Here is a 19,586-nt window from a genome sequence, read left to right on the forward strand (position 1 = left end):
TAGACAGCTATAAAGTGAATTTTAAAATCTCTTTCCATCCATCCATAGGATCAGGCTGAATGAGCTTTACAGTCATGGGCCATTAGAGCAGAGGTGTCTCAGGGATTACCTAGCTGGAGCTTCTTACTTGACACTTGAGGAAACTAAGGAACAGAGAACTGTAACTCGTTCAAGGTTATCATAATCACAAACATTTGGGTTATTGTCCTGGAGCTTCGCTTCTTCTTACTATCAGTATTTGTTATTACTTGTTAACACATTTTGAGATACATTCCGGCCAATCGCTGATACAAAATAAGATATTTTGCCATGATGTATTTTTTTATTAATGTATGAATCACTACTTAGTGTCTTAGCCGATGGAAGGTCTAGAACACTTACAACTAAGAGCAAATGGAGACAGTATGATTGTTCTCCGGAATCATCAAAATTGGCCTGTTCCAAACGCCAAAATGTTATCGTGCCATTGTCCAAAGGATGGCTGTTTCCTCGGGTATAAGTCTGATGCCCTGAGTCGATGGGCGTGTGTGTGTCTCAGAAGGAATTCTCCTGTGGTCAGTCGATGTGCTGTCAGGGACCTTGTGTTAACAGAGCAGAAACGAGAAAGGCATTCGGGCCCAGGGTGCAGAGCTGACCAAGCTCTAGACCGATAGATAGTGTTAAAACCCTGCGATACATCTTCAGGATTAAGTTGCCTGATGCCAGCCTCCCAACCAGAAAATAGCCAGTGGTTCAAAGGTGTCTTACAATATTATCATTTTTAGGAGGAGGAGGAATGATATGAAGTAATAAAGGGCCATCCTAGAAATTCCTTTTAGTTATTAGGGAGGGATTCTTTGATATATTTTAAGTTAAACCTGTGTCTCCCCAGAGACCATAAACATTCCCATGATGATATTTCTTTTTCTTTTTTTTTTTAAGTTTTTTTTTTTTTTTAAGATTTTATTTATTTATTTGACAGACAGAGATCACAAGCAGGCAGAGAGGCAGGCAGAGAGAGAGGAGGAAGCAGGCTCCCCGCTGAGCAGAGAGCCTGATGTGGGGCTCGATCCCAGGACACTGAGATCATGACCTGAACAGAAGGCAGAGGCTTTACCCACTGAGCCACCCAGGCGCCCCATAACCCGTGATGATATTTCTGTGAAGACTAAAGTCACAGGAGCTTGATTCATTCTTTCTTTCTCACTCAGATTTACTGGATATCGTGCCATGTGCCAAAGAGATAAACATGAAAAAAAAAAAGGGGGCAAAAAAAAAAAGGGCAGTTTCCTGCCCTCAAGGAACTTGCAGTCTTGGGAGGAGGCCTAATGAAGAGTATACAAGTAAACATACGATTACAGTGAAGTCCTGTTAAGACAACTCTCAGGTCAGACTACCGGTGCTTCATGCCCACTCCGTGTTTCACCAGTTATGTGATACTGAGTGACTGACTTAATTTATCAAAGTCTGTGTCATCAAATGTGACATAGGGATAACAGTATTATCTTTCATGAAAAGTCGTCATTGGGTTAAATGAGATAATATCTATAAATGCTCAGTAGAGTATATGATATAAATATTCCAAAATAATAGCTGTAATAACAATGTCTTCTCCTATTGCAAATGCTTTAGCAGAAATATGAACAAAGGAAGGGCACCTAACTGAGAAGGGTTGGGGGGGAGGATGGAGAAAAACTCTACAGAAAAGAAGCATAAAGATGAGTATGAATCAGTAGACAGACCGTGTCCAGGATGGTTGGAACTGGGGTAAGACGTGGCTGGGCTCTCCTTTCGGTGCCTGATGAGGCAAGTCCAAAGGCTTAGAGACACGGAAAACGTCAGTTACTCAAAGCAAGGCTTATACTTCCTTCCAGCTGGACCAGATTATCAGGAAGGGCAAAGGGTAACACATAGCAGGAGAGGTACGAGGCAAGTCATAAAGGGCCTTACTTTGCTCTGAAGGCCTTCCAGGTCACTGAAGAATCTTAATCAGCAGAGTGACATCGCAGAAGGTTGGAAGGGTCACTCCAAAATGTAGACCCAAATGGCTCAGAAGAGAGCAGATCAGAGAAGGGATGCTAGGTCAGAGTCTGTTGTAGGAATTCAAGTGAGAAATGATAAGGCTCTCAATCGAGGCAGTAACAATGGTTGCAAAGAGAGGTGATGAGATTTGAGATGTTCTTAAGAAGAAAGGGGTGGGACTTGGCAATTAATTGGATGTGAAGAGCAAAGGCAAGAAGCAGCTCAGGAAGTCACTCAGGTTTCTGGATGGAGGGACTGGATAGATGAAAAGGCAGGGAGAGTATGGAAGATGGTGCGTTCAGTTTGAGACATGCTGAGTTCGGGGTTTTTTATAGAGTTTTCAGGGAGAGATGCATTTCTGGCACTCAGAAGAAATATAGGATATTAAAGTCATGGAGAGGAGCCAAGAAATTATTTATGTGTTGAAAACATTTGATTTAAAACCATCTACCGAATCCATTTTTGTTGTTTTGGTTGTTAAAGATGAGAACACGAAAGACAGAATATATGGTTCTTCTAGAAGACCAGCTTTCAACTTTATTAAAATAAATGACCCGCTCTGATGAATAGAATAATGATTTCTAAGGTATCTTACAATTCTAACACTATGATTCTATTGTTCCAAACCACAGTCGTGAATCCAGAATTGCCTTTTGATGATGAGTAATCTTGCGGCCTTAAATCATCTTTTGTGGCCTCGTGAAATGAATAGATAGATAGATAGATAGATAGATAGATAGATATTTTTTTTTAAATAAAGCCCCCACATCACACATTTTTTGAATTTTTTAAAAACAAACGCCATACAGCCCCAAACATGCATTGAGGATGCTTATGAAAAGGAAAAACCAAGTAAAGACACTATCTACATTTACCTACTCTGATCCCAGTTGGCGGCAAAGAGCAGAAGAATCTTCCTGCCATAGTGATCACGGTTTTCCAGCACTCCAGGGAACCCGTCGATGAGAGCCCTCTTAATGCCAGGGTCATCAGCCTTGAAGTTTTTGAACATGTCCAGGTTGAGCTGACGGTACTGAAAGTACTGGGCCAGGAGTCTGAAGGCATCTGCTTGGTGAAACTTCCTGGCTCGGAGAAATCTCAGGATGAAGGCATCATCTGTACGTAAAAACCCAATGTCAGGCCTGGTGATGATCATGTCCCTGACTTGCTGGATATCCTGATGTAAGACATCTGGGTTCTCATTCAGTTCCAGGCGAGCTTTCTCTATAGTCTCTGGACTGAGTCCGGCCTGTAAGTGGGTCATCTTGGCCGAATCTCCTTTCCACGTGCTTAATTTCTGATATTTTGGAAGAATGGAGACTGGTCCCATTCACCTGATGGTCTGCCGAAATCGGGGCCCATTCAACAGTTTCGTTACTACCAAGTTGCCACCAAAGCAGACAAATAGATGGTCTTCTTTCTGTTTTTGGAGAGCAGTAGGACATTCAGGTCTTATGTGGCGGGGGCCATCCAAAAAAGAAGCAACTCTGAGACCATTCCTTACTGCAAAACAAATGCACACAAGAGAGATGAAACAGTGACGATACAACGTCTAGGCAAATTAATTGCAGCTGAGATAGAAAATCAGTATTGTGCTGGGATTTGACTAGACAAGGTCTCCAAAGAATGAAGGGTAAATGGTATAATTGGGGTTCCTGGGTGGCTCAGTCTTTGGGCATCTGCCTTAGGGTCAGGTCAAGATCCCAGAGTCCAGGGATCAGCCCCACATGGGGCTCCCTGCTCAGCGGGAGGTCTGCTGCTTCCTCTTCCACTTCCCCTGCTTGTATTCCCTCTCTTGCTCTCTCTCTCTCTCTGTCAAATAAATAAATACAATCTTTTTAAAAAATAAAAAATAAATAAAATCGTGTAATTGGCAGAATTTTATCCTTCACATCCTGAATGCATCATACGTGAATTTTTGAAAGATGTTTGGGAACTTCTTAGTTACACTGACTGGTTAACACAATAGCATACGGTCAGATTAGTTAATCGATGGCTCTTCCATTAATTACTCTCAGAACTGGTATGAAGAGAGAAAGACCCCCCCTCTGCGGCTGCCTGTTTTATGGGGCTATTCAAAGTCCTAGAAATTATGGCTGCTGTACAATTTATTGCTCCCCATTAGCCTCTTTTCTCAATCGGAAGTACCTTTCACAGACAAGTGCCCTCCCCCCTACCTCTTTAAAAGGCAGTCGTTTGCATCCCAACAATAAAAAAGGGACTGTTAAAGGTCACTCTAACCTAACCCCACAGGTACCTAATTACTCAAAACTGAACTAACAATGGCCTGGGGGGAAGGGGGAGGGTGGCCGCCTTTGGCTGGAAACCTGAGCTTCCAGAATCAGATTCAGCGGCAGCGAGAAAGGAGGCTCACGTGTGGACATTACAGCAGCTTTATTGTTGGCCATTGTTACTCTTCCGCAGGAAAGGCAAAGGGACTTGAAACCCAGGATACCTCCCTGCTCCCATTTTTTACGATTTTCTTGTTGTTCTGAGCTATCCTTTTACTTATGATAATGACTGAATCTCCTCAGATACATCTCTTTTGACTTCTACACCTCCTTTTACAGAGGAACACCCCTATTATTTGCATCTTTCTCATTTTAAATATAAATGCCCTCAGACATCTGTTTGTTGTAACCCAGAAGTTGCAAAAATCAGAAGACATATAAGGTGTAAATGAACTTGAAGGCATGTGTTTTTTTCCCCAGGTCTACAGTATTTGCAACGAGAGGCACAATATTTATACCCAAACTAATTCTTATTGGTACTTTTTTATCATACAAAATAAATTAAAAGACAAAACTGATTCTTCTGCCTAATTTAGGACAATCAGCTCACACGTTTCTGCTTTATACTGTGATATGGAGGAGCTGAAGAACAGTTCAGGTAACTGGATGTATTCATCTTCAAGATAATGAAATAAGACAAATTTTACAGATAAAATGTTGGCTTTGTAAAATAACTTGTAAGAAAACAGCATTTAGTTCTGTAACATGTGAAAATGAGAAATAAAACAAAGTCTTCATTTTCACTAATTTTAAGGACTTAGAATGCTAAATGGAAAATAATGCTACGAACTATTCCCAGGATTGGAAGAAACTTCTGAATCCTTCTAGCTCGATGTTCATCTGATGTTAAATGTCCCTATGTAGTAGCCTTACCAAACCCCTTCAGAAAGTTTCTGTGTTTGATGTCTCCTCTTCTAATTCATCCCCACACCGACAGCAACGTCTTCACGGCTCCCACCAACCACTTGAGCAGAATGATCATATAATTTACCATCCAAATTTAAACATGAGGGAGCACTTACAATAATAATAATGCTAGAACAATAGCCATAAACGGGGACAAATCTCAGCAAACCCAGACAGATGGTCACCCTACTAGAGAATGATCTTTTTGTTCCTACATCCAATAGACACATTTCAGTCCTCTTTATGAGTGAATTCTATCAGTATTTGATACTGATGACTTCATCCTTCTTAAAACTCTCTCCACCATTCTCCCATTCTTTTTTCCTCTGACTCCAGACATCCTGATTCTTCTCTTAGCCTTGCCGACACTTGTTCTGTCTTCTCTTTCTGTGAACACTTCAGTATAGTGCTTCCAGGATCCTGCCCCGTGGTCTGACCACCTACATGTAATATGACTTCTCTGTATGGCTCTCTCCTGGTCTCCAGGCTACACATCCAACCACCTTCTCAACAACCCCACAGAGATGTCCTCTAGACACCACAAATTCCATGTGCTTAAGCCTGAACAAATCCTCCTTCCTCATCCTGAGTTCACTCCTCCACCTCCATCTCTTAGTGACTGACATCTTCTGTGCCATTTCCCATTCTAGAAACCCGGGAGTCTACTATTATTTGACTCTCTCCCTTCCACCCACTTCCAGACAATTAGTTCCATAATATTTCTTAAATCTGCCTGTTTTTTTCCATCCATTTTTCCTGTCTTTTTCAGGGTCATATCAGTCTTCGTCTGTTTAGCCCTGTAGCATCCTCTCTATGGTGCCCCTGTAACATCCTCTCTGGTCCCTGCTGCCAACCTTGCCCTTCTCCCCCCGCATTCTCTGGATTCTACTTGAAATCTGCTCATGTCATTCCTCGATGGACATTGACCAATACCTGCCAGTTGTCCCAGAATGAAGTATAAAACCATGTAATAAGGTTTCCAAGACTCCTCATCATTTTGTCCTTATCTCTTTCCAGATTCACCAGCCATACCCAGCCACGTGAAGTTTCTCCTCACTTCTGTGGGCCTTGACAAAGCATGACCTCTGATGAATTCTTCTTCACCCTTCAGGATGCATCTGGACACCATTTTCTCTAAGAAACCCTCCCTGACCTCCCAGGTCATTGGCAGTCCCACAGCCCCAACCACATCATGTCATTGCCATGTCCCTCTCTCCCTCTTTACTCTAAAGTCCTTGCTGAGAATTGATGGATCTCACTCACCTGTGCCTCCCCAAGACAGTGCCTGACACAAAGAGTGTCAGCCCATGAGCGGAGCAACTTGGCTATGTTCACTGTCTATCCTCAATGCCTACAACAGTGTCTACCACACAGGTGCCTAATAAGTACAGAGAGAATAAATGAATAAAGAAAGTAACCAAAACATTATTTCAACGAGTGAGTGGTTTCCCCTGCTGTTGGGTGCCTCTGAATCATTTTCCTTAAATGATGGTGTTGCAGCTGACTTTTAATTGCCCAGGAGAATTCAGCCTAGGCACACTGTACTTCAGATCATTGCCTCCCTGAAGCAGGCTGGGTGATGTTCACAGTTCCTAGCCACGGCACAGGATGCTCAGAGCACCAGTCATAGCAACAGCTTGTCCCCTTCAGAAGATTTAAAGTTACACACCTTATAGTTCAGAGAACTCCATAATGTTTCTGAAATAAATTACCACGGGTTCAAGGGGAGAGCTGAGATTGCATTTTTCATGACCACCTCCACACATAGTTATGCTTCCAATCTATAATATAGAAATACATTTGCTTCAGTTTTACATCTTTATTCTATCCTCGGCGTACGGTAGAAGCTTCTGGGGAGAACACCCAAGCCAGGATCACTTGAGATAAAATAGATATTTTCCATTAAAGGCAACTGCTGCGCTTCAGAAGTCTGAATCATCTGCTATTTAAATAACAACTTTAATTGTTAATATTTGTGGCTAAAAATGCTGTGCCATTTAAGAGTGTTCTCCAGGATGTGGTGTTCTTACTTGACTGCCATCCTTTGTTCATGGGAAGGATTTGGTTCTCACTCAACTTTTTGGAATTGGTCAACTAAGTATGAAAAGATACACTGGACTTGGTACACATGAAGAAGTAGGAGTGGTTTTCTGTCCAGTGGAATGAATAATAATAATAGCTTTAATTTATCATATTTATAAGTATAGTTACAATGTTCCAGGCACTTACATATTCTCTATTAATATATTACATTATTTGGTCTTTAGAACAACTGTATGAAATGAGTGTATTATTGTCCCCATTTTTCAGATGAGGAGACTGAGGCATAAAATGGTTAAATGAGTTTCCCAGGGTTGCATAACTGCTAACCAGAAAAATTGGATTCAAGACCAAGTAATCTTTCTCTGGTCCCATGCTCTTTCCTACTGTGCTTTTCTGCCCCTTAGGTGCAGCAAAGAGGCTCTAGTATTTACTACGTAAGAGCTATGTGACCTTCAGCAAGTCATCTTTCCTCTCAGAAACTTACTGTCCTTTACCAAAATTCCTTCAAGATTTACCATTCCATAAACCTAAACATGCTGAAGGAGTTCACAGATATTCTTAGGTACCGTAATACCATACCATACAGATGTCCAGTCTTGTCTCTGTTTCTTCCTCAGAAGAGGATTGAAACTATTTAAAAATCTAGCTGTCTATGCCTTTTCCAGCTGTTAGAAATGTTCACTTTCCTTTGCATATCTTCCTTTGGCTAAAATGCCGATCAAAGATCCTTTGAAGGATTGATATTTTGCCATGCCTAGCAGAGTGCCAAGCATGATTTGGGCACCGAAATGTGCTTGATAATCAAAAAAAGCACGTTAGGCAGATTCATGTGAGCCTCAGAAATCATCTTTCCCATTGCTGTTTGGGTACAAGTGATTCATTATTTAGACATTGTTACATATACATGGAGAGTAACTTATCACAACCTCTGGGGCACCCAAGGCAGAAGCTAACTTCTACTTTAAATGCATGCTTTTTCTAATGAACTAGAAATTTAAGTAGTAGTAGTATTTTGTATGAGAGAGAGGAAAGAAGAGTCTTCATATCATGATATTTAAAATCATGGTATCTACAGATTTATGATTCCCAGTTCATCTCAAGTTTCCATTAGAAGAAATTTTTTTAAAAAATTTTATTTATTTATTTGACAGAGAGAGCAATAGGGCACAAGCAGGGAGAGCAAGAGAGGAAGAAGGAGAAGCAGGCTCCCCACCAAGCAGAGAGCCCAATGGGGGTCTAAATCCCAGGATCCTGGGATCATGACCTGAGCCGAAGGCAGATATTTAACCATCTGAGCTCCCCAGGTGCCCCTAGAAGAAATCTATTTGTATATTTCCTTATAGAAAATTCAGTTATGGGGCTCCAAGGTGGCTTCGTCAGTTAAGCATCTGAGTCTTTATTTCGGCTCAAGCCATGATCTCAGTGTTGTGAGATCAAGCCTCATATCAGGCTTCATACTCAGTGGGGAGTCTGCTTGAGATTCTTTTTCTTTGCCCCTCCCCCACCCCACTCCCGCAGGCTCACTCTCTCTGTCATACAAATAAATAAATCTGAAAAAAAATTCAGTCTTAAAAAGGTGAATTTGTACACACACATACACACACACCTATAAAACATACATCGTAGTATTTATGAACTAAGGAATCTATGCAGAAAAATCATTTTAGAAAGTACAATAATCCAAATGAAATTGACTTCGGTTATTTTATAATCTGTTACTTGCATTTATTTCATTATCTTCAAAAACTCACATTAAATATAGTGGGAAACAATCAGACTAATAATAACCGCACCTTGTCTACAGAATATGTAGGTGAGTATGTATTACTTCAAAGCCTTTTACACCAATTATCTTTCCTCATTGTTACATGATCCTGCAATAGGTAGGAAGAAGAAGGATTTCCTGGGAGATACTGAGGATCATGTGAAATGATGTAGGTAAAAGTGTTTTGGAAATAAAACTCCATCTTACACTTACTGTGATCTTGTTGATCATAGTTTTCTTGTTTCCAGGTTAAAAGAGATGGAGTCTTAGAACAACAAAGAACTTGTCTTAAAGTCAGAAATAAACTAATGTTAAAAATTGGGGGAAAAAATAAATATTCACTGAGTGTTTATTATGTACCTAAAGCTTTGTTGTTCTACGATCTAATCTCCACACCCACCTTTAAAGTTGGGTATTTATTAGATGAAAGGATAAATCTGAGATTTAGATAGATTAATTATAGCTAGAAGAATGAAGATTGACACCACAGCCTCCCTGATCTAAGGCCCATGTTCTGTCAATGACCTAGTCCGGCTTCTCAGCTTAGGTCCTTTCTCTACACCACTCTGGATGCCTGTGCCCTCCCAATGACTCATTCACACAACAGGCACACACCCACACTCCACCAGTCCTAAGGGAGATCATTTAAAGCATGTTGTAAAGTCGGCCAGATTTGGGGAGGAAAGAGTATATTGTTGTCATGACCAGAAAGATGAAATCTATAAAGCCTAGATATTGTTTGAAATATAAGAACATCAATAAATAATGGAAATGTCTCAAATATGTATTGCTTTGAGATGTTCCTAGTAACACAGAAGAAACATTTTAAGTACACATAAATTTAAATTAATACAGTAGAAAATGAGAAATTATAGCCGTATTTGTTTTATAAGAAAAATAATGAAAGATCAATCTGAAGGATAAAACTTTCCACATGAAAGTCTAATCAACTACCTCCTCCATTAAGGTGTGAAAGTTATGTCTCCAAATTTTAAAGGTATATTGAATTAGGTCAACCCTGATGGCTCTTCAACTTTCCAAAATGTCACTTCAAAATTTTTAACTGAATATTTTTTCCCCTAGGAATGCTGAAAGGAATTTTTATACTGAATGAAATAAAAATAGATGTTGCTGATACATCTAGACCAAAATTGAAAATCACAACGAGCAAAAATCTTTTTTTTTTTTTAAAGTACAACTGTATTTGAAATCTTTCCTGAAAGATGATATGCTCCCTTACAGCTGGTGATACATAACATTTAATCCTCAGATTAAATGGTGCTAACCAGAAGAGGTTGTTTTGTTTGGTTTTGTTTTATTTTTTTGTTTTTTCCAAATAATGAATTTGAAATTGACCATGAGGGCTTGTAGGATTTCTCTGCATAAGTACTGGCAAAGGACTCGAAATCCTGTGAGTAACAGATTGGTTCCCAGTCCATCAGCATTCTATCAAACATTACTCAACTTGCAGATGCAAACTAGCTATGCCGAGGGCAGGGAGAGAATTCCAGAAGGATAAAGGAGAGGCCTTTAATCATCTGAAAGTGTAATGTGACCAGAATTTAGCCTCTGGCACACCTTCAAATGTCCATCACCTTTAACTCAGTCCTAGCCCAGGGCTTACCCTTGCCATATAAATATTCATTGTGTTGATTCCCTTGGCTGTCTTTAAAATAGCAGCTAAGCACTGTCATCTGCTCCCATTTGCTCTTGCTCTTAAGAAAGATTAAAAGTAAATTGGAAGGAGTTTAATCAGAGTAGAGACACTGTGAACTTCTACCCAAAATAAAGGCCAGATCAGAATTAGAATCGTCTGGAACTCTGACGATGGACTTTTTGACAGAGGATTGTGTCCTGTGTTCTAGAACACCTACACAACTTTTATTCTTTTAGCTTGCTTTGGGGCAAACAATACAAGTTGAAGGAAAAGACAACTGGCAAGGAAGGCATGGGATTTTTCTGCCTCCTCATGGTAGGAAAGTACTTAGTTGAAGTAGTGTTTACCTTATAACTCACTGTATTCTAAATAAAGACAATCTACAGGGAAAAATTTATTGAGACATAGAAAATTAGACTAAAATGCTTTTCTATGCTATTAAACTATCCCCATAAGTAGTCATTGGCAGTCAATGCCCCAATTTAAAATTTAATTTCAGTTGTGCTTCTTAGGAGTATCAGCGGGAGGGGAAGGAAAAAACAAACAAACATGCGACTCTTCTGTCATCCAGGGAAGAGGGTATTTCTCTAAGAATAGACTCTAGAGGAAGAGGATCTGGAGAGATGTGAGAAAGGCAGGGCTCAGCCAAAGATGGCCACTGAATCCACTTGCCCTCTTTCCCTCTCAGTGTTTTCCCCAGCATGCTGAAGGGACTGGGACCCTTCTTCCAGATGTGCTTGGGCAGATGACGTCAACTGCAGGGATCAGTTAAGAAAACTGCCAGGTGAAGGTGGAACCCAACAAGGTGCGCCTGGCTGAGGTGGGAAGGAAGGGGTTATTGGTATCCCTTTCTATTCAACTACAGCTGTGATGGCTCAACTAGATTGCCTAGAGTGGTCTTGGTTTTGCTTTAGTATAAGTGCCGTTTTTTACTACTCAGACATTAAGGTGGGAGTGTTCAGAAAGAAAGAAACTGTTGTCTTTGTTTCTCAAAGTGGGTTCCGTGGCTCAGTAGCATCAGCAGTACCCAGGCAGTTTGTGTGTGCACTGTTTGGGAAGCCCTGCTCTAGAGGATTTGTAATGATTCCAAAGGGTTGAGAAGGTAGGTTCATTATCTCTGAAGTCAGCTCACACTGTCTGTGGACAGCAGGGTGACTCTGCCCAATGGGAGAGTACAAACAATGGGTGCTCACTCCATTTGGATACCAGCACTCATAAAAGCTCATTAGTTCACTACATTAATTGCACACATGCTTGTGTGCTCTATATGTCAACAAAAAGCAATCAAGAAAGGAAGGGGGGGGAAGCAAGAGATGCTAAGGGCAAGAGAGGGAGAAAGAGAAGGGGGACAAGGAAAAAGAGGAGAATCTCACATGTTTTGTTTATTTTGCTTTATTTGGCCACATACCCGACTAAAGTTCTCTTACTTCTAAAACCTGTAATGTGAGCTCCTCTGCCATTTCCAAGCCCACAATTTCCCTTCATCCCAAACTACAGAAGAATGAGCACTGAATACACTATGTGCTTGGCACATATAAAGGTATTGAACTTTATGTAAAACATTTGAGCAGTAACAGAAGCTGAATTGACATGATGTTATTTTAAGGAGAAGAAATGGGGGAAGGTGCTTTGCATAGTATCTATGAATTAGAGATGTGGCTAAAAGGGTCCAGAAGACAAGAACAATCATCTCAAACACATATAGGGAAAATTCTGCTGGCTCAGAAGTCAGGAAGAAGAAATGCTTATAGAAAATGAGTCTCCTACCAGAAAACTTTCTCTGATACTCCTTGTCATGTGATAACATGTTCATGAAAGGGGAGAGGATTGTGTTACCTGGTCAGAGAAGATATGATAAAGGGCTGTGAGGGGCAGTAGAGGTAGTGAAGAATAATGAACTTATTAACTGAATAAATGAAAGTATTTTGGGGGCTGGGGGAAGGAGTGACTAGTTAATTTCCACATCCTTGAAAAGTCAAACCAAAAAAAGCTAACTTCTCTTAAACTGACATAAACTTGGATAGAAAGTAAACACGGCTCTCTCTGGAGATATATAACACTTGGGATCAATGTTAGGGGGTTGCAGACTTGAAGAAATTCACATTGTAGGTTTTCTCTTGAAACAAATCTATTCCAGTAAATCTGGATAAAATGAACAGTAATCAAAATAAATTAAAATTTGGAGAAGGGCATAATGTAGGGAATGACCTCTCTTGGCAATGTTGAGGGGTATTTCTAGACAGATGACACACAACCAAACCTCATATTTTGTATACTCCTTTTGCTCTGTTACCTTCTGTCTCGATCACCATGTAACAGGAAAGAAGAAAAAATCCAACTCTGAATCCTTTTACTAAATATGGCTCTGCTTTGAGGAAGTGTATAAAGTCATGAATGGACATCACACACAGGGTTAATAAGGTGTCCTTTTGTAAAGCTTGCAAAAGAGAGCAAACACCACTAATTCTCAAGAGTTCCTGATTCCCCCTTTTGGGAGATAAAAGTTTAGCAAGCTTTATACTCCATCATTCTAAAAGGATCATGCCTCTCTGTGAACATGTCTTCAAAAGCGTGTGATACCACTCTGATGGAAAACACGTTTTCTGTTCATTTTTAAACCCATTATTAAAAGGAGAAAGTTATGTTACTGAAAATATTTAAAAAGTAAGATGGCCCTTAATAGAGAAAAGAATAAAAAAGAAGCCAAGATAGTAGCACTGTATAAAAATTAATAAGCCCAGCACAGTATTTCATCAGAGAAAGGCAGCACTTTTGAGCCAGAGTCTGTAAATCTCACCAAAGCAGTATTGTTTTGAGATTTCCCCAACCTCAGGAAATTGTATTCAGCACAGGAAGACAGAAGCACTGGAGACACTGGATTCTTGGTCTGAGTTTCTGGTTTGAAGCAACCAGAGCTGGCAACACGTACACTTTAAAAAATTATCTGGGTTGAACCGTTGTTTGTAAACAGCTATTAAGAATCTTGTTTGGGGGCTCCTGGGTTGCTCAGTGGGTTAAGCCTCTGCCTTCAGCTCAGGTCAAGATCTCAGGGTCCTGGGATCGAGCCCCACACCACACCAGGCTCTCTGCTCAGCAGGGAGCCTGCCTCCCCCTCTCTCTCTTCCTGCCTCTCTGCCTACTTGTGATCTCTCTCTCTCTGTCAAATAAATAAATAAAATCTTAAAAAAAAAAAGAATCTTGTTTCTTTGGAACTTGAGGGGTCCTGTTTATGGTGGACATCACCAGTCTAAGGATGGTACATAAATGAACAATTTTTCTTCTTCTCTAAAATCCATTTCACCAGATACTTTCACTAGTCTTCTTAGTTTGAGTTCAAAAGTGAATGAATTTTAGAGACAAATTGAATTATGTCAATGTTTTTGTAATTAATGGCAGTAAGTAACTTTTGAGAACATGCAACTATACCTCATTCCAGAAGAGTATTTAGTGTGACTTTTCCCTCAAAACTTCTTTAAGAAGCTACCTATTTGTGACTATTTTTTATTTTTGAAAAATTAGTGAGCCAGTTTAGACCAAACTTGCTTTAGTGACTCTTTCTTTTTAAGAAAGGAGGGTAAATGTACAAGAGTGATTTTTAAATGAGGATTTTCTATGCTCTGATTTAAACTTTATTGTGACATGTGACCTAACACCATCCTCATATAACAAAATCCATCTCATTTTTAATTAAGATGTTAATTTTGTGAAAAATGATTTGCAAAAAAATACCCCCCAAAACAAAAAACAAAACAAAAACAAAATCATCCACCCAATACTTTGCTGTTCAGTAATAATTGATTAAATGGGTACTCACTGAAAGATTTTTATTTATTTATCAGGCTCAGATACTTATTTTCTGCTGTTTGTTAGCCCTTATAAAACAGATGATCCTGGATAAATTAAAGAGGTGCTATGACTTGGATTTGGACCTTCAAGATATTTGAAAGATGTTCCAACTTCCCTTCAGCTAAGATAGAAAATGATGGCACTTTAAAAGCAGAGCCCGACAGAACACAGTTACATAAAATGCCTTTTCAATTTTTGCACTCTATTACCCTTTACTATTATGGGAAAATGGTGTTTTTGCCTGATTACTGAGAAAGCACACAAAAATCTCGCCTTCCAAATCCGAGTCAGTCCTTGACTCGTGATGAACAAAGACAGGCCATCTGCTCTGAATATCATTACTACTTTGGCCTTTTGGGCAAGGGATCTATCTTCTCTGCTTCAAAGAGAGGTTTAAGATTGGAAAATTTGAAATAAGTAGACAGGAGGAGACATTTGAAGAAATAGCACTTTCCAGTGAGAGCCACATTTGTTAGGTTATCATCACCAACGTTTTAATTTTTACTCTGGTCACAGAGTTAATCTTTGCGGGTTCTCATTTTACAAAACGATTCAGTAAAAAACTTAATTCCAGAGTTTCTGTAATAAACGCTTAGGAAGGAAAATTGGCGTGTGCGTGAATATGAGTCATCAGTCACCCCCACCCTGCTTCCTGGTGATTCTCCATTGGAAAACCAGAAACATGGATTGAGCTTACATGTCTGTTTTACCGGAATAACACTATACCCCAGGCCATGTTAATTTCCTGAACTAAACAGCCCCTAATCTGCTGAAAGGCAGCTGGCTAACTGCTGGTGTCTGGCAAGTGCCCCATCTGTCCCCCTGCCCTGGGTCTCTCTCTATCCTGGCTTCACTTTCCCTTTCTCTCAAGCAGGCTTCTCTTTGTTTTCAAGGGTGTCGTCCACCTGAACTTTCCTTCCTGTGCCTGAAAACTTGGGTTCTTTTGCTCAACCCTTCGGACCTCGGGCTTTGTCTAAGTGACAAGACACAGTTGTGTTGACTGTAGTTACGGCGCTTGTGATGGTGGAGATCATGACGGTGATGGTGGAGAGATGGGGGTGCTGATGGTGTAAGGGAGCGCAGATTGAGCGGGCGCCGGGAGGAGGAGGATGGACCGCGAAGGCGTGGAAAGTGGGGTGCGGGAGGGATGGAGTGCGGAGGGATTGCAGATGGGAGCTGTCCACGCACCGAAGTGCTGAAACGCCGCAGCCATGGCATCGCAAGAGCTGGGGGGAAAGGCGGGGAGGCGCTGCAAATACAGAAGGGAGAAAAAAGGCAACAAATACCTTCACACAGCCGCTCAGCCTTGCTTTAGGAATGTGTTTCTGCAGGTGTCCTCGCTGCTGAGCTGAGTGGGTGAGATCCCCTATTCTGGCAGGTTCGGGCTCAGATTTCTCTAGAAAGCTGTGAATGAGAGCCCCGGCTCCACGGGGCTGTGATTTTGGTAGGAGGCGTGTGCGCCGGAGACTCTGTCCTTCTATACCAAGCCTGGCTTTCCCCTGGGTCCTAAGTGCCTCCGCACCGCTGTTCTTCCTCGGTCCATCAAGACAATACCAAGAATTGTAATTTTGTGACCTCTGGGACAAAAAGTACAGGAACTATCACTTCCCACCCCCACCAACTACCACCAATCTTAAAAAGAGAACCTTTTAAAGAGATAATGCAACCTCTGAAACAGATCCGGGAGTGTGTATGTGTGTGTGTGTGTGTAAATTTAACCAGTGAGAAAAAAAGTATCACAGACCTATGGAGGAAAGCACGGATTATTTTATTAACAAATGGTAATGAGAAAATGAACAATTTGGAAAAGGCTTAAATTAAGCCTCATTACCCCAAAATTGACTACACAGAGATTAAAGAGCTAAATTAAAAAGTAAATTATTTTTAAAAATAAACTAGAAAAACGAAAGAAATGTTTTACTGATAGAGAAGCTTTTTTGAGCACAAGAGGAATAGAAACAATTATCCCCCTAAAAAAGATCAATAAGATCAGATGCATAAAAATACTTTCAAATGCAAAAATATCCTGAAAGGGTAAATACAAATGACCATTTGGAAAAATTGCAAGAAATATGTTTCATATGGAAAATACCTCATATTAAAAAAAAAAAAAACCCTCTAATGGCTTAAGAGGAAATGAAATAAAAAGCAAATGACAAAGAATTCACTAAAGAAAGGTGAATGCATAATGAACATATTTTTAAAAACCAACTTCACCAATAAACAATGAACAGTACAATTTAAGATTAGCACCAAGGTGCAGTTTGAGCTGAAATTTTAAGTAATACTTAATGTCTCATACTGTTACAACAGTAACATTACTACAATAAGAGTAAGAAAATGTAACCTTTGTATAGGTCTATTTTGTAACATACATCAAGTATCATAAAATACACATGCATATAGGCAAATAATTCCCTGTATGCACCTTCTGCTGAGGATGTAATCAGATATACAGATAAAGATTTATGTACATTAATTTATAATCATAAAGTTTGTCAAAAATAATAAAAGCGTTAACACTGTTTGTGTATAGCCTGTAATACTTGCAGCAATTAAGAATATATTTTTGAGGGATGCCTGGGTGGCTCAGTTGGTTGGGTGGCTGCCTTCAACTCGCTCGGGTCGTGATCCCAGCATCCTGGGATCGAGTCCCACATCGGGCTCCTTGCTCAGCAGGAAGCCTGCTTCTCCCTCTGCCTCTGCCTGCCACTCTGCCTGTGCTCACTCTCTCTGACCAAAAAAAAAAAAAAAAATTGAAAACTGTTAATACCAAAGAAAAATGCTCAGAAAATGGTAAGGAAAAGCAAGATACCCAATACAGTACTCTCCTCCTGCCCTAAATCAAGTTGGTAAGTTCATGGGATAGCATGATGAAATTATAGGTAAATTTGCTTTTTATCAAGTTGAATAATTTCATTTTCTTCCTTGTGTTTAGATTATCTAAAGTTTCCATATTTAATAAAAGAAAAAAACTTATGAGACATTTTAAAGCAATCTTTTTATCATATGTGTCATGGAAACTTTAAAGTTATCCAAATTGTTCCAACTGTGATGAAGCCTTATGTATTTATTTACATATCTGTTTTCTTTATCTCTCCCCAATAGAATGTTAACACCATGTGGTAGAAATTTTTCTATTTTGTTCATTACTGCTTCTCAAACATCTAGAAGTGTGCCTGGAACATCATAAAAGTCAGTAAATATTTGTTGACTAGAAGAATAATGATGACTGAATGAATGAATGATTTAAACATCCCACATCGAGATATATTTTAAAATATTTTTTAAAGTTATGAATTTCATATAGAAATGTATCCATAAAGGCATAACATTCCCAAATGATCCGAGTTTGCTGCTGAGTTTTGATCACAGGTAAATAAGCTCAATTAAAAGGGCATCTTCTAAGATACACCTAATCATGGACATGACTTGCAAAGTGGCATCAAATGTGAATGTTTTAAAAGAAGTTTTCTCTAGTCTCAACTCTAACACTCTTCATCCTTTCAAAAGCTTTGTGACATCTGAGATGTTCGTGTTAATTATTCTGTTTCTCTTCCTCCTTTTCTCCTCTCTATAGCCATTTAGCCATTTATAGAAATATAAATCAAGACCAAGACCTATGTGTTTCATAAGGCTATGATTTAAAACTCCTTTTTCAAAGCTTAAAATGAATGTGGATACCTTTGTTCAGCTGGTGTTCCCTTCCAGTTTTGCTTCTCTGTCAACTATGATTTTTGAATGACCTCAGCAATAACCTCACCAATTTTATTTGTATTTTCTAAGAAGTAAAGTAGGAAAAAAAAAATACCACACACACACACACATGCTTGTGTGTGTGTGTGTGTGTGTGTGTCTCCTTTTTGAGAAAAAAAATTTTAAAACATTTATTTTAGAGAGAATGAGGGCAGGGGGATGGGGCAGAGGGAGAAGGAGAGACAGAGTCTTAAGCAGACTCTGCACCCAGTGTAGCACCTGAGGTGGGGCTCAATCTCACTATCTGGAGATCAGGACCAGAGCCAAAACCAAGAGTCAGACACTTAACCGACTGAGCCACCCAGGTGTCCCTTTAGAAATCTTCATAAAGGAAAATTATCCCCACTAATAAGAGGCTGGGACATAAATCCAGAATGCTCCTGCCTGATCATGTGGTAGGACCCATTCACATAGGCAGGGTAACTACAAAAGCTACTGGCTGCCAAAATATAATCTTACATTCCAAAGGTTTTAAAAGCATTTTAAAGGGACACCTAGGTGGCTTAGTCATTAAGCATCTGCCTTCGGCTCAGGTCATCATGCCGGGGTTCTGGGATGGAGCCCGACATTGGGCTCCCAGCTTGGCAGGAAGCCTGCTTCTCCCTCTCCTCCTCCCCCCTGCGCGTGTTCCCTCTCTCTCTCTCACTTTCTGTCTGTCAAATAAATAAAATCTTTTAAAAAATAATAATAAAAGCAGTTTTAAATTTTACTTGTAGTGATCGAATGAAAAAATATTTATCACTTTTATTGATAATTAGAACAGATCTGCTTGATATATCAAAAGGTCTTCCTCCTCCCAACGTGCCAGTGAAAGTGTATCATTCCCCTTTACATTCCTGAGGATTATCCCTGCGTTGTTTGTGGCAATACTTACCTTTCCAGACCATTTAAAACTCCTCTGTAAGAACAACTGTCCTTTATTGCGTACATGTGTCTTTACTAAGTTGAATCTGTCTTTTTATTTCCTGGGACCAGATTATCTTTGCTCAAAGCTCTTGCCTGATAACTATAAATCAGAGGCTTCTGAAATGGGTTTCTTTCCTTTACTCACTCTGATGGACATTGTGCTGGAATTTTACACACTCTACTCCAACTCTGTTTCAGCTCCTCACACAACTGCTGCTAATATATTTGTGCACAGGATTTCTCCAGGTACCCCTTGGTGTTTAAGCAGCCAATGCCAAGGGTAAATGTGTGGCTTATTCACAAGCATCTTTCATGCTGCCTGACTTTGTGCCTGCTGTTCCCAAATCAGTTACTCATTTCTCTACTGCCTTGAAAAACCCTGTTGGTGTTAGATCTGCTGTGGTCCAGGTCAGAA

At 39.9% G+C, this 19,586-nt stretch overlaps 1 protein-coding gene across 2 annotated transcripts in view; it reads right to left on the reverse strand.

The window, feature by feature from the left end:
* The window catches only part of CLVS1 (clavesin 1), a 181,937-nt gene extending 165,968 nt beyond the window's left edge, over positions 1 to 15,969 (reverse strand). For both annotated transcript variants that reach the window (XM_082719003.1, XM_082719004.1), the window contains exons 1-2: positions 15,796 to 15,969; positions 2,877 to 3,504 (exon numbers count right to left, since the gene is read on the reverse strand). In XM_082719003.1, the coding sequence (XP_082575129.1) occupies positions 2,877 to 3,331 (455 nt within the window). In that variant the 5' untranslated portion in view covers positions 3,332 to 3,504; positions 15,796 to 15,969. The remainder of the gene's footprint in view (positions 1 to 2,876; positions 3,505 to 15,795) is intronic.
* Positions 15,970 to 19,586: the final 3,617 nt, after the last annotated feature.

The sequence above is a fragment of the Mustela nivalis genome, assembly GCF_964662115.1.
Source record: "Mustela nivalis genome assembly, chromosome: 2".
In the NCBI taxonomy this organism is placed as follows: domain Eukaryota; kingdom Metazoa; phylum Chordata; class Mammalia; order Carnivora; family Mustelidae; genus Mustela; species Mustela nivalis.